The sequence below is a fragment of the Myotis daubentonii genome, chromosome 5 (genome assembly GCF_963259705.1).
Source record: "Myotis daubentonii chromosome 5, mMyoDau2.1, whole genome shotgun sequence".
Taxonomy (NCBI): domain Eukaryota; kingdom Metazoa; phylum Chordata; class Mammalia; order Chiroptera; family Vespertilionidae; genus Myotis; species Myotis daubentonii.
Window position 1 is genome coordinate 74,332,840 of NC_081844.1, and position 25,442 is coordinate 74,358,281.

The 25,442-nt window shown below is 39.7% G+C and overlaps 1 protein-coding gene across 11 annotated transcripts in view; it reads right to left on the reverse strand.

Annotated features, from left to right (window-relative positions):
* The window catches only part of SMURF1 (SMAD specific E3 ubiquitin protein ligase 1), an 84,538-nt gene that overhangs the window by 18,743 nt on the left and 40,353 nt on the right, over positions 1-25,442 (reverse strand). For 7 of the 11 annotated variants that reach the window (XM_059698273.1, XM_059698274.1, XM_059698271.1 and 4 more), the window contains exons 2-11: positions 10,878-10,916; positions 9,665-9,773; positions 7,861-7,994; positions 7,646-7,711; positions 6,312-6,387; positions 4,619-4,860; positions 3,798-3,882; positions 3,186-3,263; positions 2,137-2,283; positions 896-1,094 (exon numbers count right to left, since the gene is read on the reverse strand). In XM_059698273.1, the coding sequence (XP_059554256.1) occupies positions 896-1,094; positions 2,137-2,283; positions 3,186-3,263; positions 3,798-3,882; positions 4,619-4,860; positions 6,312-6,387; positions 7,646-7,711; positions 7,861-7,994; positions 9,665-9,773; positions 10,878-10,916 (1,175 nt within the window). The remainder of the gene's footprint in view (positions 1-895; positions 1,095-2,136; positions 2,284-3,185; positions 3,264-3,797; positions 3,883-4,618; positions 4,861-6,311; positions 6,388-7,645; positions 7,712-7,860; positions 7,995-9,664; positions 9,774-10,877; positions 10,917-25,442) is intronic. The other 4 variants (XM_059698270.1, XM_059698269.1, XM_059698268.1 and 1 more) reach the window with 3 other exon arrangements.

Genomic DNA, 25,442 nt, shown 5'->3' on the forward strand with positions numbered 1-25,442 from the left:
AAAATGACAGTAGTTCCGCTCTTTCCTAACCTTGGCAAGCACTTAAGACTGCTCAACGGGCAGAGCCGAGCACTTCAGCAGCCCCACTCATCCAGCGCTGGCTGCAAGGAGGACCACGCACGGCCCTGGCGCATCCTGTGCCCTTCGCTGTGGAGGTGCTGGGCCCTCAGGCTGCAGCCCCATAAGAACCTGTGTCCAGTTCTTACCCACCCTCATTGGCTCATGTCTGCCAAGGATTCCACCAAGGCAGGCAGGCAGGCTATGGACCAAACACAGCTGAGATTTCAATTTACGCTCACGTTCCTTGAGAAAGGGCTCTGTCCACAAGAGGGTCCTGCCTGGTTAGGGACCCCGGTCCCGCAGGGGGCTGTATATGGGGCGGAGGCCTTCCCAGGAACCACCTGATCATCCTGTTTCCAGAAGAGACAAGTGGCCGCTTGGCCACTGAGCTCCTCTGAGGAGGCTGTGCTATTACATCAAATTTCATGAGAGGCCAGAAGAAATGACTGGTTCTGAGGACAGAGAAGATTGCAGGAATATATAATCTGCACAATGTAGGCAAAGGGCTTTATTCCCCTTCTGCATATATCTCTAGGTTTCCACCTCATAAACCATCTGTGTTTTTAAACTGTTAACACAGGAGTAAATACAGTGCCCTCTCTACATGGGCACAACCCTGCATTTCACAGAGCAATAAACTCCATACCTGAAATGCCAAACAGAAAGAAGAGCTCACGGAAATGCAGAAGCCGCTCACAGAGCAGTCCCCTCAGAGCACCGCCTCGCAGACAAAGGCTGCTCAGGGCGGCTCCTCAGGCTGAACCACCTCACTTGTCTATTAACATGAATGCAGAGTCTGTGCCTGCCTGCCTGCCTGCCGCACTACATGCCATACCTCAAATATTTCTTCTCTGGATACTTCAATGCGGCAATGACCAGCTTGGGGTTGCTGAAGTGAAAGCTCGTGTCTGAGGACCTTCAGTTTCTGAACTAAATCTCTTTCGTATCTCTGGGCGGGAAGCTCCTCGTCTTCCACTGAGCCCTCGCTGGGCAGCGGCAGCGGCTGGCTGGGCTCCTTTAGTTGGCACTGGTGACTTGAGAAGAACAGAAGCATCAAAATCACTCCAAAAGCAGCGGCCAAGGGAGCTGCAAGCAATGCCCCCTACACCAAAGGGACCGAGAAGAGAGTTCGTTAAATAGAACTTCAAGTGGACATTTTCTTCTCTGATGACGTGGCTATGTAACAATTGCTGGTGGTCACCATTAGCCCAAATATAGGCCTAGGATACAATAAAGGAGCTACCCCACTTCTAAGCAACAGCCTAGCTCATACATTTTCATTGCTATAAATAAAAACAGCAATTGCTATCATTTATCATCTAGTATGTGTCCGAGACTGACCAACACACTGTTAGATGCACCTTGGCAGCTAGAATTAAATGGAGTTGACGTGAAGCATTGAAAAACAGATTATAGTGGAGAGGGGCAATATGCATAAGAGCAAACAACTCAAGTGGAGTCTAATGGCAGCCAATCCTCATTTTCAGAACCAACAGATTATTAAGCCCCCTCACTAAAAGCGAGATGCCAGTAATAGAAAAGGACTAGGGCCAGCAGAAGGACAAAGTGACATTTCTCTTGTTCAAGTTTTGCTACTAATGCCAGCTGCCAGTGAGAAGAGCCCCGCGGGCTCTGATGTCCTGAGAACACACGGCGGGAGCCGAGACAACTCCCATTCCAAGTCGTCCAGGATGACGGGCACGGGACAAGGCTCAGCAAGTGGCACCCGTGACTGTGGCAGTCCTCCTGCACTGTGACGGGTGGGCATTTTACTGCTTCTCAGCACGGAGCTGCGTGTGATGCTTCGTTAATGCACCTGCCTAATACTGCCCACTCCGTGAATTTAATCTCAGCCACAGGCAGGAGAAGGGTGGCAACAGCAACAAGATATGGCTTCAGTGCGCTCACAGCTAACCTGAGAGTTTAACACATGCAACTGTCCACCAAATACTTATGTTTGCTTATGTGTCTTCTCCACTAACAAACAAGGCAGTAGGATAAATTAAAAAACATATTAGAAAACATGAATTGGTAAACGTCAGCAGTCAACAAGGATTGTGTAAAAGTTGTACTTACTTCATGATGTGGTGTAACCGTGGGTCTGTAAACTGGGTTGTTCGGTTATTATGATCTACAAAATATATTCTCCCAGAAACTGTACTTCTGACTTCCCAACCTGGTGGCAGTGGTCCAAGTTCATCACAATTCACACTGTTAAGGTCTCTATCAAAACCGAAGACACAGAGAGGTTTGTCCATCTGAGTATGGAGGCATGAAACTAACACTTCAGCAAGAGGAGCCACAGGAGCCCCTTCCTTATCAACGCGGCCACATTCTAGTTCTGCTAAGAGGGACAGTCATGGTGCTACTTACGCCAAACTCCCACCGAATCCAGGCTTCTGTGCTGCAAGTGGCAGCAAATCCAACAGATAACAACGAAACTTCCAGAGCCTATAACCATGACAGGGAACGTGGTCTACCCAGGGAACATCACTTCTTATACCACAGAGGGCCACACGGTAGGAAGTATCTGAACGCTGCTGGAAAACTATCTGAACTCACAGGTTACAGTAAATGAAGTGCTCAAGGCCAGAAAGGCTGCTTCGTCGAAAAGCCCCCGACAACACAAGTTTTTTAAAGCTGCTAGGATGTATTAACACGCATCTGAACTCCTGCAATTCTAAACAACGGCACCGGGAGAGGCATTCTCATTTTTTAGTTGGCTTTATTAAGTAACTGTTTCTAATCCAACCTCTTAATTATTTCAGTACAATCCAGTCAGATGGGAACACGGCATTACTGACCAAGATGCTTTTCTAATTAGCACAAAAGCCTGACATTTCTTATAGTGGGTACTGACAAGACACCTCATCCATTTGCAGGTAATATTTCCAATCTAATTATAGACACTGAATCAGAAATTTAACACAGACTTGGAAAATCAAAGACAGGAAGCTTGTTCTCAGATGAAACAAATTATGAATAAAAAGGAAATGAGCATTACTAAAAATGTTATTTGGTAGTAATGCTATTCTAAAAAAAAGAAAAAAGAAAGAAAAGCAAAGCAAAGAAGAAAAGAAACATAACTCTGTTATGGGGTGGGGCGGGGAGGGGCTCTCTCTGACCTGGGCTCAGATGTTTGGCCTTGTAGAAGGAATTCGTATAGTAAAGCTTCATCTCCCCCAGGAATGGTCCCCAAGGGACTGAGGCAATAGGGACAGTAAAGTAGAAGAGAGAAAGGGTAATAGTCTTTATATTTCCTTTTAATGCTTTATTATGGAAAATTTTAAGCATGTAAAAAAGTAGAGAAACCATAATGAATAGCCAACTTCAACAATTACCCAGTCATTGTCGACCTATTTCAGATATACCCCTATATTCACCGCCCCACTCCAATCATTTGAAGCCAAGTCCCAGGCATCCTATGATTTCATCCATTTTAATATTTTCAGTTAAAATGAGAAGACATCTTGAAGGGCTTATTGGCTTTCCAAGTCAGAGCATATGTGATTTAACCGAGGGGTGAGGCCTTTTTGGTTACGTGGTCTGATTTCAAGGTCTACGATTGCTTTCTAAGGACCCTCGGCTCCAGCAGCTGCCGCCCAGGAACCCTGGCAGACACCCTCTTTGAGCTGCCATTCTTCCAAGTTTACATCTTCAACCGAAGGGCTCTCATCCAGCCAGGGGTCCCGGCAACTGCTGGAAAACTGCCTTTGGAGCTCATCTGAGAAACCTACCTTGGTATCCGGGGGTCGTGCCAAGTGCTCACTCCAGTCTGTGTGTGCAAAAAGTAAACTTGCCCCTGCACTGTTGTTCTTTGTTCTGTGCAAGAAATCGGGGGATACAATTAGTTAAATTCAATTCCAAGGAGTTTTTTCAACCAGTCCTCTAAGCACAGAGTCTAAGCTTCTTTTCAACATTGTTTAAAATCACCCAGAAAAGGAATGAAGAGGGCAGTGGTGAACTTCTGCCAGACTTCATGTCACCAGCCCTGTGTAAACGTTTGGGCCTCTCTTCCGTTCCCCGTTCACACCTGGACAGGCGGTGCTCTCCTTCCTTAGTCAGCCCTGGACCAGCCCCTGTTTGTGTATCCACCACCCCAGGACTGACCTTACCTGACCTCTGTGACCTCCATTTGCTCTTACTGCTGGTAATGACGCGCCACATCCATACCACATTCCTCCTGCATTAGGCTTTTGGCTGTCAAACGAGCCCTTTCCAACCCTATCCCATACTGTCCTTTCCACATTCCAATCAGAGCACTACAAATACCTCATCTACCACCACCATCCTGGTTTTCTTGGATATTCATTTGCCTGAAATTTTCACACAATTGCTGAACTGGGAGACTGGTACAGTGCTGACAAACTCGTGATGAGCAAGATTTATCACCATCTTTTTCTGGTTACCCGTCTTTACACCGACACAACCATCCCACAGCACAGCCCTGCCAACATCAGCAGCTGCGGCATGCACACGTTACGCAAAAAGGTTGAAAAAATTAAAGCTCTCTGAAACCTTGTAGATAATGCGCATAAGGGCGGGCGAATTCTCTCACCGTAGCCTTCGGGCAGTTCCGGGGACTGGTGGCCATGGGGGCGGTTCGGAGGCGTCTGGAGGGACCCTCGGAGCTCGGGATTTCGAAGCCGCTGCGCCTGAAGCCTTTGATCTTGACTCGGGGATTCCCCAAACCTGCAGTTCCCTCCACCAGCAGCAGCACCGGTACTATCTGTGTAAGGGGCGGGTTCCTCCATGAAGCAGCTGAGTGGCCTTCCAGGCCCGGAGTCTTCATACACGGTTCTGAAAGGGGGCAGAGCACAGTGCGCATGGGCACACAGCCGAGGAAAGAGCCTGAAAACTCAACGCGGTGCTCTTATATCCATTTATTTTGCTTTACTTGAGCAATATACAGTGTCCCAAGTGCTCTGTTTCATAAAATTCATCCTGTCCTAGTTAAACAGAAAGACTTTCATAGAAACAAGTAGCTAAAGGGAGCCACAGGTAAAGTGCCCTCCAAGCCACTTGTGGGTTTCATCCCCGGGTAAAGGTAGGGATTGGAAAAATCAACCTTGGACATGAAATGAGATTTGATTTTTCTTAATTTAAAGTCAAATCCAAACACTCCATTTCCCTTTTTATTTTCCTCTATCATAAAACTCCTGGTTACATAAAATACCGAAATGACTTTAAGTACTCTTTAACATAGATCTCCACCCCGGAGCAATTTTGAATACAATTTACCTTGATAGGCCATTTTCTCTTATAAGCAAGTACTTTTAGAAAAACATTTTACATTGAAAAATTTAAAATATATTCACAACTCAGGAGACGACCCTCCCGGACTTCTCCCTCTGCCTTGTGGCTGCCCTTCCTCTCCACTGGATTAGTCTGAAGCCAATCCCAACAACTTCCTATTCACCCTTAAATATCTCACACATACCTCTAGAAGATAAAGACTTTTTCCATTATCATGACTAAAAAATGTACATTAATTTTTTAAAATATCATCAAATACAGTCAGTGTTCAATTTTTCCAGTCAATTGTCTCCTTCAGGATCCAAGCGAGGTCCACACATTGCATTTAGTAGGGATGCATTTAAGTCTTTTATTATTAATTTATAGGTTCTCTTCCTTTTTTGTGAGTATTTTCCCAGCATGTTCCTGAGAAGACACTGGGCTGTGTCTTCTACCCGCTACTGAGCACCCCCCTTCCAGATGGTGCTGGTTGCATTCCCTTGGGAGTCCCCTCGACTTCCAAGAGGTATGTCAATGCCAGATTACCTCTCTTTTGCGATGTCGCTAACAACTATTAATAATTATCAACCAGCTTCATTAATTCATTGGCAATTGCAAAATTGTGATAGCGACCCATGAGAGTTTTCAGGGTATTTAAAAGAAAAGTATTTTAGGGTTCTTTTTTCTCTTCCTGTGTCATTATGAACACATACTGTTCATTTTTAACATATTTGATGTGTTCCAATCCATTAGTTATAATTCTTACTGATGCTCAAACTGTTCCATCTTTGGCCAGTGGGAACCTCTTTAAATTGGATCCTGAGTCTTTTGGGCACAACCCCACTAGTCTTTACAGCTTACTTTATAAACAAGGAAACTGGGTGCCAATTTTATCCCGAAGTTCTGTCCTGTGTCTCAAGCATTCAGCACAACGAAAGATGTGAAGGACACTTTCATATAGAGCGAGAGCCTAAGGCAGCAGAGAAGTCAGCAGGCATTGCCATGGTGATACGTACCCTTCATTTTCTAACAGTCCTCTGCAGTCTACCACAGACCCTCCAGTGCCTATTCTGTCTCGTGTCTGTAAACTGACTAAAACAGAAAAGAACGTCGTGCATTAAAATCCAGTGGTTTTATACAATTGTAATACAGTGAGCCATTGCGGATGCATAATTTATGCACAATATTATTTTCTAAAAGCGAGGCATGTGCATATACAAAGACACATATATTCTTATGCTTTCAAGCAAGAGGTATTTTATTCCAGTAGCTGCATACCACCATACACCGCCTGGAACATTCCTTAAAATGTGGAGCAGAAACAGTACTGTGTTTTTCGTGCTCTCCATAAACATAACAGAACACAATATTCACTTCCTCTAAGTTACCTTATCCTTTAAGGAGATTTTGACATGTTTAATAAGGACACAGAAAGCACTTTTAGTATTTGTAAAGTCTAAATGCATCCAAATATGTATTTTCAGTGGCTACTATGAAAACAAAGACAATTATAAAGCTGCTCCCAGCTATTCATTTCCCGCTGGCACATCTCTCCACAAAGAAAAGAAGAAATCAGAAACAGGAAAGCATTCAGTGAGAATTTTTTCACTTTGATAGTTTTAGGATCTATACCCACTGTTCATTTACCTTGGGTCAAGTCTACACAAGGCAATACCTAAAAGGTTTGGGGTCACTCTGGTGTGCTGCTGAAATACTACATTTTCTTTGATTCCTTGTAATGCATACAATCAGCAAACACAGAAGATCACAGTTACCCTAAAATGCTGATAAAAAGTGGATAATATGATGAGCTACTTAACAGATAAATCGCTTCCAAGAGAATACTGCCAGTCAACACTTTGTAACATTAGCACATTTATTTGTTCAGTCTAAATAATTCAATCCTCTATAACTCTATCAAATCATATTACATGGAAGTCTTCAGAAATCATCTTTGCTTTTTACATATTTGATGGGTTTTCCTGAAGAAACTATTTCTCAACTATTGCATTATGTGGCCACCGTTCTTAACTACCTCTGGATAATATAATGACAAATTAATTATCCATAATGGGATGATTAAAACGACATTTAAAATTATAACCCTAAATATTTTTGTACCTTAGTGATTTTAACTCAACTTTGAATGACAGGTTGAAGAGATAAATTAGATAAAATAATCAAAACTACACAAGATGAAACTTTTTAGTGCTGAAGAGATGGCCCCTGTAAGAGATGGTCCTTCGAAGTATGTCACCATGCCAGTGCCTGTATGTGTTTCCTCAGTGATGGAGAGTTGAATGTTAAGTTGAGCAAAAGCATCTCTTTATACAGATGAGAAAGTTCTTACCCACTATTTGGCCACGAACTGCATCAGTATCTGAGGGATTTAGTTTGCATAGATCCAAACGCTGGTCTGCAAACAAACAATTCAAAACTTAACCCAGCGAAATGTTAACTAGGGAGGAAGGCAGGAATTCTGTATTCAGTATTAAAAAAAAAGAAAAGATGCCTCATCAGCCGTCTTCAGTTGCATGAAGAGGCAGAAAAGCGTTAGTTTCTTACATCCAGTATCTTTCAATCTGCTGATGGCATTGGAGAGCAGCCGCACACAGCCCAGGAAGCCAGCTCCCTGCTTCTTGTGAATTTTCTTGTGGTTCCACACGCTGATGGTTATAGAATCAGTTTTCCCAACATATCTAAAAACAACATGCAAACTCACTTTTAATTGTATTTCTGAATTATGATATAGCCCACTGAGATTTTATCTGATTGACTTGTTAGCACAGAAGAATCCTTTAAAAATAATATTGGTTCTATATTCCACATGTGGCAGGCACTCAATAAATATAGGTCTAGTAATCTCAATGGGCTGGGAAAAGAACTATAACAGTTATGTAAGAAGCAAATATAGATAACCACATAAAGTTATAATCTTATAACAGATTTATCATATATATTTATTTAAAATTCTCATCTGAGGATGTGTTGAGAGAGAGAGAGAGAGAGAGAGAGAGAGAGAGAGAGAGAGAGAGAGAAACATCAATTGGTTGCCTCGTGTTCCAGTCCCAACTGAGAATCGAACCTATAACCTAGGTATGTGCCCTGACTGGGAATTGAATCCAAAACATTTTGGTGTATAGGACAACACTCCAACCAACTGAGCCACCAGGCTGGGGTGAGATTTATTATATTTTCTTAGGTCCAAAGGACAATGACATATTTATAAATTACTACTAGTGTTAGGCTTACTATTGAACACTAGTTTGCAATAGAGGACTACCTATAAACCCATAGATCCATCTAAAGATCACTAATGGGTACTAACTCAGACACTATCCCCCCACTTACTCTCAGTGCAAGTCAACCAAAGAGGGGAGCTTTCAGGACAAGAATTGACAACCACTTTCCAGGCCACTTATGGCACCTCAGTATCACTGAAAGTGAGCTTTAGAATCCAGCTATTAAAAATTTCATCCAAACCCAGTATAATTTGTGTTCATAAAAAAACAATAATCATTCAGTATTACTTTGATAAAAATTTCTTAGCAAGAACATGAAAACATAAGTGCATATAAAATAGTGGTTTTCAAAGTGCAATCCATTTTTTAAAAAAATATATTTTATTAATTTTTTACAGAGAGGAAGGGAGAGAGATAGAGAGTTAGAAACATCGATGAGAGAGAAACATCGATCAGCTGCCTCCCGCACATCTCCTAGTGGGGATGTGCCCGCAACCCAGGTACATGCCCTTGACCAGAATCAAACCTGGGACCTTTCAGTCCGCAGGCCGACGCTCTATCCACTGAGCCAAACTGGTTTCAGCAAAGTGCAATCCACTTTATGAACAAATATAAGAAGTTGTTTGATGGTACATAGGTTTATATACTTCCAATCATACCAAACTATATTTTCTCTTACAGAAAATGTATTTGAACTAAAAAGCAGAATTAAAAAAATAAACAGAAATATATATAATATGTATTTGCATAATAAATAGAATAATAATGTATTTTTAAAATAAAAACTCTAAAACCAGGTTTAGGGTTTCACTGAAAAAGTAGTATATAGAGGACCTGAACTATGCTCTTTTTTTCTGCTAGAATGGCCAGTTGGTTGAAAAGTCACAGAAGATCACAGTTACAGAAGCAAACCATAAAAATCTATAAAAATGCCAAACGCAAGAACTTCCAAGTACATGAACTCTAAAATGAGGCAGTATTAATTTGGCCATACTTTTTTTTTTTTTTTTTAAATCAATAACAAGTTATAAATCCCTTAAAAAAAGAAAAAAAAGAAATGCTTCTCTTAAAAGCTAGATACCTACTTTCCTGCTGCTCCCAAATGGCTTACAGAATATTCAACTCACAGATCATAGTGCTGGTTCCACTTTGGGTCCAATGTGTTTTTCACAGTGTCCGTTGAGTGGCACTGCCCAGATCCATCCACAACAATCTTTGCAAAGGGGTCGGGGAGTCCTGGAGAAGAGGGGACAGCCACAGATCAATCAGTGTAACATTAGAACATAGTCTTATAGGTTAACGGGAGCTTCGAATCCTCTAATTTGGTAAAGAAGATCACATTAGTCGATTTTATTCTCTACTTTAAGGTCAGTTTTGATCTGTTTAGCTTTCTAAGAATGGCAACCCAGGATGACATCACACCCAGATTTTTAGAGGCTAGGGAAAAAAACAACCCAACCTATTAAAAATAGGCTTAAATTCAAATTCCCATTTTTGATGATCACTAAGAGGGGCTAATTAAATGAAGGAAAAGATATCTATAATTAATTGTACTTATACTTTCTAAAAAGTAATACTTAGAAATCTTGTTTACTGACTGTCAACTTTAACTTTGGAAGCAAGAACTCAGCGAGTCCTAAATGAATCAGACAGGTTTATAAGACCAGAGAGGTGGCAAGGGAAAGGCTTTAGAGCCAGACCTGGATGCGAGCCAGCGTTCTGGAAGCTTCCCAGCTACTTGAATAAAGCCTGTGAGCCTAGGTTTCTTCATCTTTAAAGTGTGAATAACACCACTTAAGAATTGAGCAGTGTCCTTGTGAGGATCAGGAAAAAAGTGAAGAATTTTAAGCTGCAGGCACCTATTTTATAGTAGGTGAATTTCTTGAGTTAAGGGGTCTTTCTTTAGAAAAGGATCCTCTATTTTTCATAATTCCTTTAATTACAAGGCTTTTAAAATACGATGTAATTTATAAATTTGACTAACAATTTTACTTAATCCCGGCTATTTTATAGAAAAATGTCTCATCTATATTTGAGCTGAGAACACTTTGTTCAGCAGAAAGTAATGTATTAATGGGTGGAAAGACAGAGAAAATAGGGTGTGGCTGAAATAGGGGACGAGAGAGTTTTTCTTGTATGAGTTATAAATTCTGTGCCTTGGAGCCGACTCTCTCTGTGTTGTAGTCAACTGGGAAATGAAGTTTGTCAGACCATGGATTTCTATCCAGTAAGGGCAGGATTTTTAGGAGAATACACCCAGTGTTTTTAACAAGTTTAACATTTCAGAAATATGTGAAAAATATTAATATTGTAAGAGAGCAAAAATGGGTGTTTACTTACTGAAGAAGTCTTTCTTTGCAAGGTTCTTGGCACATAATACTAAAAACAAACAAAAAATGCTAGGGTTAGCATTTATGGACAAGATTTTCATCATAGCTGGTTGCTATGGACTAAACTGCCCCTAGACCCTGCAAATTCCTAGGTCGAAGCCCTATCCACAACGTAATGGCATTTGGATGTGGGGCTATGGGAGGTGCTTAGGTTTCGATGAGGTCATGAGATTAGGGCTCTAATAATGGGATCAGTGTCCCTATAAGACGGGACCACAGAGCTTGCTCTCCATGTGAGGGTACAGCAAGAAGGTGATGTCTACAAGCCAGGGAGAAGCCCCTCACCAAAAACCAATTCTGCTGGCACCTTAATCTTAGGCTTTTCCAGTCTCCAGAACCATGAGAAATAAATGTTTCTTGTTTAAGCCATCTAGTCTATGGTATTTTGTTATAGCAGCCCAAACTGACTGAGACAATAGTCAATATAGACAATGAAAAAAAAGATTCTAAAAATTATCTTTGCCAACGATTGCCTTTCAAATTTAATACTACATTAAACAACAACAAAAAAACACCTGTCAAGTAACTAAAAAGTGTTTTCTTGCCCAGCTGGCATGTCTCAGTGGTTGAGCATCGACCTATGAACCAGGAAGTCATGGTTCAATTACCAGTCAGGGCACATGCCCGGGTTGCAGGCTCAATCCCCAGTGCGGGGAGTGAGGGAGGCAGCCCATTAATGATTCTCTCTCATCATTTCTTTCTCTCTCTCCCTCTCCCTTCCTCTCTGAAATAAATAATAATAAAATAATTTAAAAAGTGTTTAAGTTATCAACTTAAAAAGGAAATCAACTATAATAAATAAAATGTTTTCGTTTGAATTTCTTAAAATCTTACTTAAACACATATAGTTTTATCAATATGCTCTTATAACTGCTCAAGGTCACATAAATACCTTTTTAGCTACTATTAAAAACAAAAGAAATTGTGCATTTCTGATATTCTGATAAATAATACAATTTTGTAAGTGTAAACCAGTATGTTGGAGAATAGAAAGGGTAGAGTAATAAAAAACATGGTGTTGTAAAAAACAAACAACAAAACGTATGTTAAGAGTTTAGCAAACTGTTGGCACATAGAATGCAATACATGCTATTGTTGTTATCTTATTAATTAGGTGGTATCAATTACTATTAAGAAATTTTGACACCAGATCAGTTACATGATTAAAGCTACTATTGCAAGGGAATATACACTGATGTCCCTTTTACATTGCTTCACAAATTTTGCTATTTTTTTAATCCTCACCCAAGGATATGCTTATTGATTTTAGAGAGAGGAAGGGAGAGAGAGAGAGAGAGAGAGAGAGAGAGAGAGAGAGAGAGAGAGAGAAACATCAATTGGTTGCCTCTTGTACATCCCTGAACTTGCAACCTAGGTATGTGCTCTGACCAGGAATCGAACCCGCGACCTTTCGGTGTATGGGACAATGCTCTAATCAACTGAGCCACACTGGCCAGGGCAATTTTGCTAATTTTAAAGAATATAGTGTTTTGCTTTGAACTTATATTATTTAAAAAATATATTCATATAATACATATATTCTACAAACTTTTCACTTACTATATTTTTATATAACAGGTTTATCAAGATATAATATACTATACAATTTATCCATTTAATGTATATACAATATAATTCAGTGGTTTTTAGTATACTTATAGGTTTGTACAACCATCACCACAATCAATTTTAGAACATTTTCATCATCCCCTAAAGAAATCCCATACCCATCTATTAGCAGCCACTTTTCATTCAACCTCAAATCTCGCCAGTCCAAGGCAATCACTAATCTACGAGGTCTCTGTAGATTTGCCTATTCTGGACATTTCATATAAATTGAATTATATAATGTGTGGTATTTTGTAACTGCCTTCTTTCACTTAGCATCTTTTTAAAGTTTATTCATGTTGTACTATGAATCCATTTCTTTTCATAACTGAGTAGTATTCCATGTATGAATAGAACACATTTTCTTTATCGATTTATCAATAGATGGACGTTTGGGTTGTTTCTGCCTTCTGGTTATTGTGAATGGTGCTTGTACAAGTTGCTGTGTGGACAGAGTGGAGTTGCTGAGTTGTATGTTTAACACTTTGAGGAACTGTCAGTGTTTCCCACAGAACCTGCACCACTTTATATTCCCACCAGCAGTTATTAGTGTTTTGATTTCTCTGCATCCTCAACTAATACTTACCATCTGCCTCTGTGGTTTTATATCTGTGGTTTTAATGTGCATTTAATGTGCATTTCTCTAATGACTTTTCATTAGAGCATCTTTTCATGTGGTTATTAGCTATTGATATATCTTTTTGGAGAAATTTTTATTTAGGTGTTTTTGCCTATTTTTAATTGATTATTTGCCTTTTCATCTAAAGATAAAATATACTTATCAGATTTGTAAATATTCTCCCATTCTATGGGTTGTCTTTTTACTTTCTTGATGTTGTTCTTCGAAGAACCAAAGTTTTTAATTTTGATAAGGTCCAATTTATCTATTGTCTTTGGTTGCTTGTGCTTTGGTATCATGTCTAGGAAGGCTCTGCCTTATCAAAGGTCATAAAGATTTAATCCTATATTTTCTTCTAAGAGTTTCATACTTTTAGCTTTTTTTAATACTTCTAGCTACTCTGACTACTCTTAATTTACTCTTTAACAGACATTTAGGTCTATGATCTATTTTGAGTTTATTTTTGTGTGGGATGTGAGAAGGGGTTCATATCATTCCTTTGTAGGTGGATATGCAATTGTACAGCACCATTTGTTTTTAAAGACTATTCTTTCCCCATTGACCTGTGTTGCCACCCTTGTTGAGAAACAAGGTTCTACTGTATTTCACAAAAGTTTTCCATATTTCTAATTGGATTTACTCTTGAATGTTTTGTTTTTTGATACTATTGTGAATGCAAGTGTTCCTTTCATTGCATTTTCTAATTGTTATTTGATTATAGGAAAGCCTTTTCTTACATTAATTTTAAACCAGCCATCTTTTCAACTCTCCTCAAATGGACCTGCGATGATGTTTCCTTCAGCTTCCCTTTCTTTCCCACAGCTCTGAATGCCTCAAAGACTCTCAGATCAAGCCCAAACTGTCCAAAACGGAATTGAAACCTTCCCTCTCTGCCTAAAAACCTGGTCCTCCCCCAAGATTCATTTCAAAGGTCAGCAGCAACACCCACAACCGCACAAGCCAGAAATCTGCATGCCATGCTTGTACTTCTCAACCTCTCAAATATGTTGACTTTTTGCCATCTCCACCCTTGTTCAAGCTCCCAAAATTAGCTATCACAAAGTACTTTTTAAAATTTAAATCTCATGTCTCATTCCTTTTTAAAAATTCCACATTGCGAAATTCTCGATGTCATGCTTTGACCCGACCTGCCTCACCTCTCCAGCCTCAAATATTATCCACCAGCTCCGGGCCCTAGCTTTTCTGAGAGGCTGCGGCTGGATTGCTTCTGACTGGAAAAATGCTCAAAATATCTCAAAAAGATTAATCTTTGTTCATATTTACAAGACTAGCAATGTTTTCATTTAAGGCTCACTCCAGTGGAATTCGGTTATTATCGCAAGGTGGAGAAGCTCTCAGTAGTGTCAGCACAAAGAGAATTTTGCCTCAATTTGGTTCAAAGATCATTTAGGGTCATACTAATTCTAGTTTAGTTAATGGCATATGATTTCTCCTACTAGAATAATTTTGTGATATTGAGATAGAATTCTCTTTTTCCACTCTAAGGGGTGTCACGATAAAAGACAATTTATTACACAGCATAAAATCCCACACTATCTGAACCTACCACTAATTTTTAAACAAATATGTTATACACAATTATAAATTAGGTTCTGGGGATACAACAATGAACAAAAGAGACATTTATAGAAAGGGAAGCTCAGTTTTTCAGTGTAGACCACTGCATGGCTGCTTCAGTTCCAACTCTGGTAAGTGATACTTCTTATAATCACATACCAGAGATCCCTAATGTTGGAGAAAGAGTAAGAGCAAATGATGTAATGTTCACTTAGCATCTCAAAATACACGGAAGGGCGGTGTTTTGCTAACTTGTACATTCAATCAGTAAGGCAAGCTTCTTTACCAGGCCCCCGATAAAAGCACAGGACCCCCCAAATACTTCTTTTTTTTTTTTTTCAATAAATCTGGTGTGCGTTTTTTTTTTATTACTTAAAGTATTACAAAGGGTATTACATATGTGTCCATTTTATCCCCCCGCCCTAGACAGTCCCCTCCAAATACTTCTTGTGGCTGTAACTTTTAACTCCTCTTTTCTTACATTTATATGTGTCACCAAGTCCTATCTTTTCTTTCACTAAAAGTCTCTTGATCTTGTCCTTGCCCTTTATTCTGTACTCATTCTCCTGTTCTGGGCTTCACCTATTTGCAGTTATTCTAAGAGCAACAGTGCCCTCCCTAACTCATACTACATTCAGCCACCAGATCGATCTTTTGACATGACATTTTCGTGTTCTAAGGCTCAAAATTTTCAATGGCTCTGTATTGTATTTTACTGAAACTCTAAATTTCGCCTGGGTTTCCAAGCATCCCATTCTCTAGAATCACTTTTACCTCTCACTATTCTTTCAAGTGTAGCTCAGTACATATACACAAAGGAATACTACTCAGCCATAAGAAAGGATGAAATAGCGCCACTTGCAACAACATGGATGGGCCTTGAGAACATTATGCTGAGTGAAATAAGTCAGTCAGAAAAAGCTAAGAACCATATGATTTCACTCATATGTGGGATATAAAACTGAAACTCATGAACACAAACAGTGTGGTGGTTGCCTGCTGGGGTCCAACCCCAGCAGGTCCAGGGGTTCCCGAAGGCGTAGACGGAGTCGGCGAAGAAGGAATGATAAGGAGACAGTGTTCAGTTGATCAGCAGCCTAGCCAGGATCTCTAGCCAGGATCTCCAGCGAAGTTCTGGTTAGGATCTCCAGCCAGGTTCTGTCCAGGTTCTCCAGCCAGGTTCAGTCACCAGGTTCTAGTCAGGTTCTCTTGCCAATTTCTGTAGTCAGGTTCAGTCCAGGATCTTTTGCCATATTCTCTCCAGCGAAGTTCTTCTGTCTGTAGGTTCTGTCTTCTTGGCTCCTTCTAAGTTCTGTGTTCTAAGTTCTGTCTCTTGCTGTCTTGTTGCAAATGTATTTATACCAGTTGATTCCAATCCTATCAATCTCTATTCCAAAGGTTAGGGCGTTTCTTATCTCCATTCCAGGGAGTAAAGATTATGTAGCTTAAGCATGATTGTTCGTAGTTAAAGTGATTAATTACCCGCCTTGCACTTAGTTGAGGGGTTTTATCCCCTCCCTAACTTCAGGGGAAAATCCCTACCTGGGGAAACAACCTTTCTCGGAGAGGTGACCTTGGTTAAAACACAGCGCCAAGAAGGTGAGCAAACATATTAAGAACAGTATGCCATATATGCCAGGTCCCTTGAAACAGCAAGCATGGACCGGCTCCCGGCAGTTGCCAGAGGGAAGGGGTGGGGGAGAAGGGGGTCCTAATATAAGGCAACAGGAGAAGATCTGACTTTGGGTGGTGGGCACACGGTGCAATAGACAGATCTTGTAACATAGAAACCCACACCTGAAACCTATATGTTCATGTTGACCAATGTCACCCTAATCAATTTAATTAAAAAAAAATACAAAATAAAAAACAAAGTATAGTTCAGTTCATTGTCCCCCCTCCTCTGGGCCCTGACCATTAATACCTCTAGGCAATTATTCTTGCTACACAATCCACTTAGCAATCTTTCTCTTTTTGTATCTATCTTTGTGGGCAGGCCAGTCCCTCTTTCTCAGTGAAGCTTCATTCAGGCCATTGTTTCCCAACTGCCACTCTGTGCCAAAATTTAAAAAATAAGGACCGTATAGTGGGGTTTTCATAAAACTGAACTAATTAACTTTAAATGTCTTTTTGTTCTAGAGTTATATGTCTTTTCTATTTTTTTCATGTTAAAATATTTCTTTACTGAAATGTGGTAAAAAAAATAGTTTCAACAACGACTTGGCAAAAATAAAGGCTGGCAATTTTAGATTGATAGCCACATTTGCATAAATGTTTTGACTAATCTGGGAATCTCTACTCTTAATTACCGGCAATCTATTCCCTCTTTTTACTCTTCTTTTCTTTGAGACCTATAGTTGACCACTCGGTACTTTTTCGTACGGCGGCTTTGTCCCCAGCTGAATTCAGCTCCTCTGAGGGAGCAACCCCATCTTCTGCCCACTTAGCCATGGGCTTCCTAGGTGCTGGCCACACAACAGGCATGCAACGCAGACTATGATGAACAAGAAACAAAAAGTAAGGCAAAGAGAGTAACAGTAATACAAAATATAGACAGTTAAGGTACCTCAATAATTTAAAACACCTAAATAAAATTTTCATTTATTAGAAAATATAGTTTACCACCTAGGATACCTGCCAACACATCATATGCACTTAACGTACATTATTAGCTGCCTGCCTCATCCAACTTTTACATCTAAAACTCAAATTGTTATCTACTTAGGGAAAAATTGTTCAAGCCACAAAAGGGGGAAAAACAGAATCCCTGTTAAAGGCAAAGTCAGGTTTCCTAGCATGCCATCTTCTACACCTTGTACCAGAGTCACTCATCTGTCAATTCTCATACAAACTTAGGAAATCCTCAAATTTGCCTTAAGAGGGAAAAAGAAATCCATATTTCAGTTACATCAACATACTCAAAATCTTTAAATCCATATATCTTTAAATATTTTAAAAATATATGTATTTGTATTCTTTTAAAAATATATAATTTTATTGTTTCAGAGAGGAAGGGAGAGGGAGAGATAGAAGCATCAACGACAAGAGAGAATCACTGACCGGCTGCCTCCTGCACACCCCTTACTGGGGATCGAGCCACAACTTGGGCACGTGCCCTTGACTGAAATCGAATCCAGGACCTTTTAGTCCAAAGGCTGACACTCTAACCATTGAGCAAAACTGGCTAGGGCATATATCTTTAAATCTATTCCATTATTTGCCTAATGAAATAAACAATTTTTCCCAATCCTTCTCAGTAAGTTTATACATAACACACATACATGTTTCAGTATTTAGACACCTTTAGATGATAAAATGGTTTCTCCTTTGCCAGGGAAAATTGTCTAAGTTAACAAAACATATGTTAGCAACCACCAGCTGTCCTGATTGTCTTTGAGGTTGGGACGAGGGTCAGGGAGGGGAAGGGAGACTCTGGTAAACTGACAACCCTTAGACTGGTTTTCCAAACACTGGTTGCTTAAAATGAGTGTTATAGCTTCATTTTCTATAAAAGTATTAAATTAAAAAATAAATGACAAAACTGTGGGAATTTATTTGAATTCAGAAGTATGACAGAGCCTGGCTGGTGTGGCTCAGTGGTTGAGCATCAACCCATGAACCTGGAGGTCACGGTTTGATTCCCAGTCAGGGCACATGCTCAGGTTGGGGGCTTGATCCCCACTAGGAGGCATGCAGGAGGCAGCTGATGAATGATTCTCTCTCATCATTGATGTTTCTCTCTCTCTCTCTCTCTCTCTCTCTCTCTCTCTTTCTCTTTCTCTCTCATTCCCTACTGTATCCAGATTACTTTAAAAATGTTTGCTGAATAAACGAACTAGGTAATAACCTTTTTTCTTTTTAACTAACTACTCACTAGAACATAAGCACCAAGAAGGCAGAGGCTATTCTTCTAAACCATTATATTCCTAGCATGGAGCATAGGAATTAAATGCGGTCAATATTTTTTGAAATAAGTATTTGAATGAATGAATGATTGAGATAATTTTGCTAGACACTCCACCATGGTGTGTCTCACTCTATCCCACACTCCACCAGGAGTCCAGGCCTGGCAGCTTTGCACACACACTGCTGCCTGACAGATCCTGTTCTTCAGAAAGGGTTTTTGCTACTCCTTATGGTATCGTTAGTGACATTTGGTTAGCTCTAAGAAAACAAAATGTTCCCCTGCAGTTTCAAACTGGAAGTAATAGTACAATGAAGGAGAAATAAAGTACATGTCAAAAAACAAGTCAAGTCCAGAGGGCATTTGGAACTTTTTGTTTGAACAAAGCCCTCATTAATGAACAGTCATTTTTACATCTTGAGGGATGATTTCCAAGGATTGATTAGGTCATTACATTCCAAAAAATTTATAACCAAGGGGCATATTTAATTTTCATGTTTTAATCTTAAATGTTGCTTTTCTTGACACCCTGAGTTTGCCCTGCAGAACCCGCAGGACTGACTTCTCCCTGGGTGAAGGAAGAAAACAGGTCTCACAGAAAGCAATTTCCTGTCGTTTGATTTCCTCCCAAGTATTATAGGAAGATAAGAAAAGTATCTCATTTAAAGTCTGTCTTTTAGAATAACTTTTATGTCCAGATCATGTTTCTGTCTCAAATCGACCAAATGGAATGCTTTTCAACCGTGTTAGAATGGAACAAACGTATCAAGAGTACAAGTGATTCTACAGGTGGAAGCACATTTCTTTGCCTTAGAACACAGGAAAGAAAATTCAAGTTTTCATTAAAAAAAGTTTTACCTAAATATTTAAAATTATAAAAAAGCCAGTCAGAGAAAGACAAGTACAGTATGATTTCTTATGTGGAATCTAATGAACAAAGTGAACTAATAAGCAAAATAGAGACAGACTCATATAGAGAGCAGGCTGACAGCTGTGTGTGTGTGTCGGGGGAGCGGGGGGTGGGGGGTGGGGTGGGAGCAGTGGAGGAATTGAACAAAAAGGAAAAAAGAAGAAAAACTCATGGACTCGGACAACAATGTGGGGAGGAAGAGGTGGGAGAGATGAAGGAGGGTATCCTATATAATAAAAGCCCAGTGACCGAACAGCGGAATGACCAGAACGACTGGTAGACCAGTCGCTATGATGTGCACTGACCATCAGGTGGCAGATGCTTAACGCAGGAGATGCCCCCTGGTGGTCAGTACGTTCTCACAATGGGAGTGCCGCTCAGCTGACCAGGATGAGCGGCCTTTTCACAGCAGGAGTAGCCACTCAGAGGGTGGGTCCACAGCCACTAGGCTGATCAGGATGAGTGGTGCAGGCCACGCCCCCACCAGTACACGGATTCCATGCACTGGGCCTCTGGTAGGAGTATAAATGGTGATGGAAGACTTGACTTGGGGTGGTGAACACATAATATAGTATACAGATGATGTGTTGTGAAATTGTGCACCTGAAACCTATACAATTTTGTTAACCTGTACCACCCCAATAAATTTAAAAAAAGGGAAAAATTGTTACATTCCAAAAATTAATCAGTTCCTAGATCAGTTAATTATCAATGTTTTCTCCCTAAACATGTTTATTTTTTTATTCAAATGCTATATGCAAAGACCATGTTTATTAACTCCAGCACTTCAGCCCCAGATGTCTAGTATCTCTTCTCCTGAAAAGCTCACAGAGATTTTATAACCAGGAACTAAGGAGCAGTTTGCAATTTGAGCTTCTAAAAGCACCCTGGAAAGCAGACTGTCTCCCAGGCAACCATCTGACCAACACCTCTGCCAAAACGTTTGAGGAAACCTATCAATGGAATCACAGTGGACAGTTTGGAAGGACTGAAAACTTTGCCATTGTTTTGTGAAACTTCAAAAATACAATTCCCTTTAGTATAAGTGATAACAGCAGCTAAAATTTACTTAATATTTTTACAAGGTAATTAATTAGGAACTAAGCTACGTATCTGACATGCATGACTGCATTTATTCAATACCACAATTCCATGAGCTGGTTACTGTTATATTGAGACAGGCCAGTAAGCCAGGACAAGTGGAATAGGAAAACTGAGACAGATAGCTGAACAAACAAGCAATTTGTAGCAGATACATAAGGTCACCTCCCTAGAGATAACATCTAGGTCTTGATTGTGATGTGTTATTTTTTAATGTATTTTTGTATTCAATTTGCTAGTATTTTGTTTAGGATTTTGCATCTGTATTCATCAGATATTGGTCTGTAGTTTTCTTGTCTTGTGTTATCCTCGCCAGGTTTAGGTATCAGGGTTATGTTGGCCTCATAAAATGTGTTAGGAAATACTGCCTTCTTTAATTTTCTGGAAGAGTTTGAGAGGGGATGGGTATCAAATCTTCTTTGAATGTTTGTTAGAATTCATTAGTGAAATCATCTGGTCCTGGATTTTTATTTTTTGGGAGTTTTTGATGGTTGTTTCAATTTCCTCACTGTTTATCAGTCTATTTAGATTTTCTAATTCTTCATGATTCAGTCTAGGAATGTTATACATTTCTAGGAACTTATCCATCTCTTCCAAGTTATTGAATTTGATGACATGTAGTCTTTTATAGTATTCTAGTATGATCCTTTGTATATCTGTGAGGCCTGTGGTAACCTTTCATTTCTGATTTTGTTCATGTGAGTGTTTTCTCTTTTTTCCTTAGCCAAGAGTTTGTCAATTTTATTAATCTTTCCAATGAATCAGCTCTTTGCTGTATTAATTTTTTATAGTTATTTGTTCTATATTTCATTCAATTCTGCTCTAATTTTTATTATTTCCTTCCTCTGCTGACTTGGGGTTGCTTTCGTTCTTTTTCTAGTTTTTTAAGATATAATGCTAGATTGTTTACTTAGGATTTCCTGTGTTTCCTGAGATAGAACTGTGATGATATAAACTTCCCTTTTATTACTGCTTTCGCTGCATCCCAGAAATTTTGATGTCGTATTGTCATTCTCGTTTGTCTCTCTATATCTTTTGATCTCACCTTTCATTTGTTCTTTGACCCAGTCATTTTTTAGTAGTATGTTGTTTAATCTCCACATATCTGTGGGTTTCTTTACTTCCTTTTTGCAACTGATTTCTAATTTCAAAGCATTGTGGTCAGAGAATATGCTTGGTATAATTTCAACCTTCTTGAATTTTTTGAGGCTAATTTTGTGACCCAACATATGGTCATTCCTTGAGAATGTTCCATAAGCACTGGAGAAGAATGCATAATCTGATGTTTTGAGGTGAAAGGCTCCATAAATGTCAACTATGTCCATTTGGTCTAATGTGTCATTTAAAGCCAATATTTCTTTATTGATTTTTCTATTTGGATGATCTATCTAGAGCTGTCAATGGAGTATTAAGGTCTCATCCATGATTATATTTTTGTCTGTTTCTCCCTTCAGTTCTGTTAGGAATTGTTTTATATATTTTGGTGTTCCCTGACTGGGTGCACATATATTAAGAAGCGTTATGTTTTTTTGATGTGGTGTCCCCTTTATCATCATAAAATGTCCATCTCTGTCTCCCATAACCTTTGTTAGCTTGAAATCTGTTTTGTCAGATATAAGTATGGCTATACCTCTTTTTCTGTGGATGTAATTTGTTTGGAGAATCATTTTCCACTCTTTCACTTTGAGTCTAACTTTGTCTTTGCAGCTTAGATATGTCTCCTGAAGGCAGCATATGGTTGGGTTTTGTTTTTTTGATCCACTCTGCTACACTGAATTCAGTACATTTACATTTAGGGTAATTATTGATGTATGAGGATTTCCTATAGCCATTTTATCTTTTGTTTTCTGGTAGCTCTGTGCCTCAGGGTTTTGTGTGTGTGTGTGTGTGTGTGTGTGTGTGTGTGTGTGTGTGTGTGTGTGTGTGTGTGTGTGTGTGTGTTTACCATTAGGTCTATGAAAAAGAAAGTTTCATATATACAATAGTCCCTTTTATTTTGAATACATCTGCTCTCCATCCTCCTTAGCAAATTCAGACCTTTATTACCAAACCTTTCATGTTTTTGTCATCACAAATTATCCATTTGTGTTGTAAGTTTGTTGGTGATCTTACTCATAGTTTTGTGACCTTTTGTTCTTTGTTTCAGGTAGAATAACCCCCTTGAGTATTTCCTGCAAAGGAAATTTTATGGTGGTTAATTCTCTCAGTTTCTGTATGTCTGGAAAAGTCTTTATTTCTTCTTCATATATAAAGGTTAACTTTCTTCATATATAAAGGTTGGATGTATTATTCATGGCTAGTAGTTTCTCTCTTTCAGTAGTTTGAATATTTGATTCCACTGTCTTCTGGCTTGTAGAGTTTCTGCTGGGAAATCCAATGATAATCTAATGGCTTTCCTTTATAGGTTACTTTCTTCTTTTCCCTGGCTGCCTTCAGAATTCTTTGTCATTGATTTTTGACAGTTTTAATACAATGTGCCTTGAAGAAGGCCTTTTTGGATTAAAATAAGTAGGTATTCTGTTTGTGTTTTGGATTTGAGGATCTAGCTCTTTCCATAGGTTTGGCAAGTTCTGAACTGTTTGTTTGAATAGGCTCTCTATTCCTTTTTCTCCTTTTCTTCTTCTGGTATGCCTATTATTTTATATTGCTATTTCTGATGAAGTCAGATGGTTCTCATAAAGTTATTTTTTAAAATATATTTTTATTGATTTTAGAGAGGGAGAGGGAAAGAGAGATAGAAACATCAATGATGAGAGAGAATCACTGATCAGCTGCCTCCTGCATGCCTCCTACTGGGGATCAAACCTGAAACCTGGGCATGTGCCCTATCCAGGAGTCAAGCCATGACCTTTTGGTCCATGGTTCAATGCTCAACCACTGAGCCACACTGGCCAGGCTGTTTGGCTCTTTTTTAAAGTTTCGATCTCTTTGATAAAGTACTTGTTTTGTTTTCTGAGCGCATTAAATTGCCTGTCTGTATTTTCTCACATCTTCCTGAGTATTTTCAAAACTGCAATCTTGAATTCTGTGTCATTTATATTACATACTAGAGGCCTGATGCACGAAATTGGTGCAAGGAGCTTGGCCCCTGCCTGCTGTGGTGGCCGCCTCTACCTTGGCCCTCATAGCCCTGGCTTCGTCCGGAACGTCATCTGGAAGGATGTCTGGTCTAATGAGCATATTACGCTTTTAGTATTATAGATATCCATGTCTTTTAGTTTGTTTTTGGATATTTTTCATTTTCTTTTTGAGCTGCTTGGCTACCTGATTATTCATGGTATTTGATGAATCCCTTCTTTGTCTAGGCATCTATTTATGAAAGGTATTTCTCTAACAGATTAATATGAAGAGGCCTTTCTCTTATTTTCCAGTAGGTGGCACTGAATCATAAGTTTTTAGCTTTCTGAAATTCCAGTGCCTCTTCCCCGCCCCAGCCAGATGATGCCGTCAGTGTAGCCCAATGCATGGGGGTGGGCTGGGCTGGGGAACTGGCCAGCTTCTTGGTTGTTTAGTCTTCCTGGTATTGGTGGCCTTAGACCTCCACTGGGTTCCCCCCTGCGCCCTGACCCAGGACTGGTCGCAGAGTGCACCCTTTGTTCAGGAAAGAAAGTGATTCCATAGTACCAGTTCTTGGGTTTGCAGATAATGTGCTAAACAACCTGACCAAGGGCAAAGGGAGGCGAGCTCTGGTAGGCTAAGGAGCTGTAGCTTTGTTTCTCTGCCTGAAATACTGACCACCTAAGAACTGTGTCCTTCCATGCTGTGTCCTTCCCAGGTCTGTGGGCTCAACTGCAGCCTGTACTACCCACTCCTGCAGGAATGCTTACCAAATTTCTTTGCTCTTCCCAGCTGAAGGGAGCACCAGGCACAACCAGATTTCTCTCCTCTTTGGGCTCTGCCTTGAACTCCTGGCTGCAGGGCTGTGTCTGTGGGTAATCTGAGTCCCTTTCCTTTCTTGCCTCTCCCTTTTGTTCCCATTTGCACACATTTAGATGTTTCATTGCATGGATCTCTCAGACTTGCTTGTGCATTAAGCAGGGAATCCTTTGTTAAGTTATAGGTGTTCCAACTGTTGAAACTTCAGTGGGAGAGACCAAGGGTATCTCTCATGTGCCACTTCTCTGATGTCAGTCCCAGAGTAAGCAAAAACCTTCTTCCAGGGTAATCATGAATATCAAAAGGTAAGCATTCCTTCCAGCTCATCAAGCTCACTCCCTTCCATAGATTAAGGCAACTGTACAAGCATCCACAAGCAGAGCTGATATAAAACAACATTGGGTTGGATACAAATTATACCTTATCTAGTGTTCACAACAGATAAGGAAATCATGGTTAGGTGAGATTGAATTACTTGCCCAAGACCACACAGCTTCAAGACTCTGACTCCAGAGCCCAAGGCCATACTCCCATATACTGTACCATACTCCCATACAGTATGTTTTGAAAAGGTTTAATTATGTTGGGAAATTGACATGCAACATAAGGAAGCTAGAATAATCCAGAGAAACATATATATTTTTAAAATAGCAAATATGACTTAAAAAAAAGGGAAATTTGCCAGATCTTGCTTCTAACTAGAGAATGAAAAAAATTGTAAAGTTGTGGTATCTCGTTAAATATACATTTTCAAATACACCAACTTGTTAAGATAATTCACAAACCATAAAACTCATACTTTTAAAATGTGAATATAATCCAATGCTATTGGTATAGTCAGAATTGTACAACCATCATCACCATTGAATTTTACAACATTTTCATAATACCCCAAAGAAGCCCCATCTACATTAGTGGC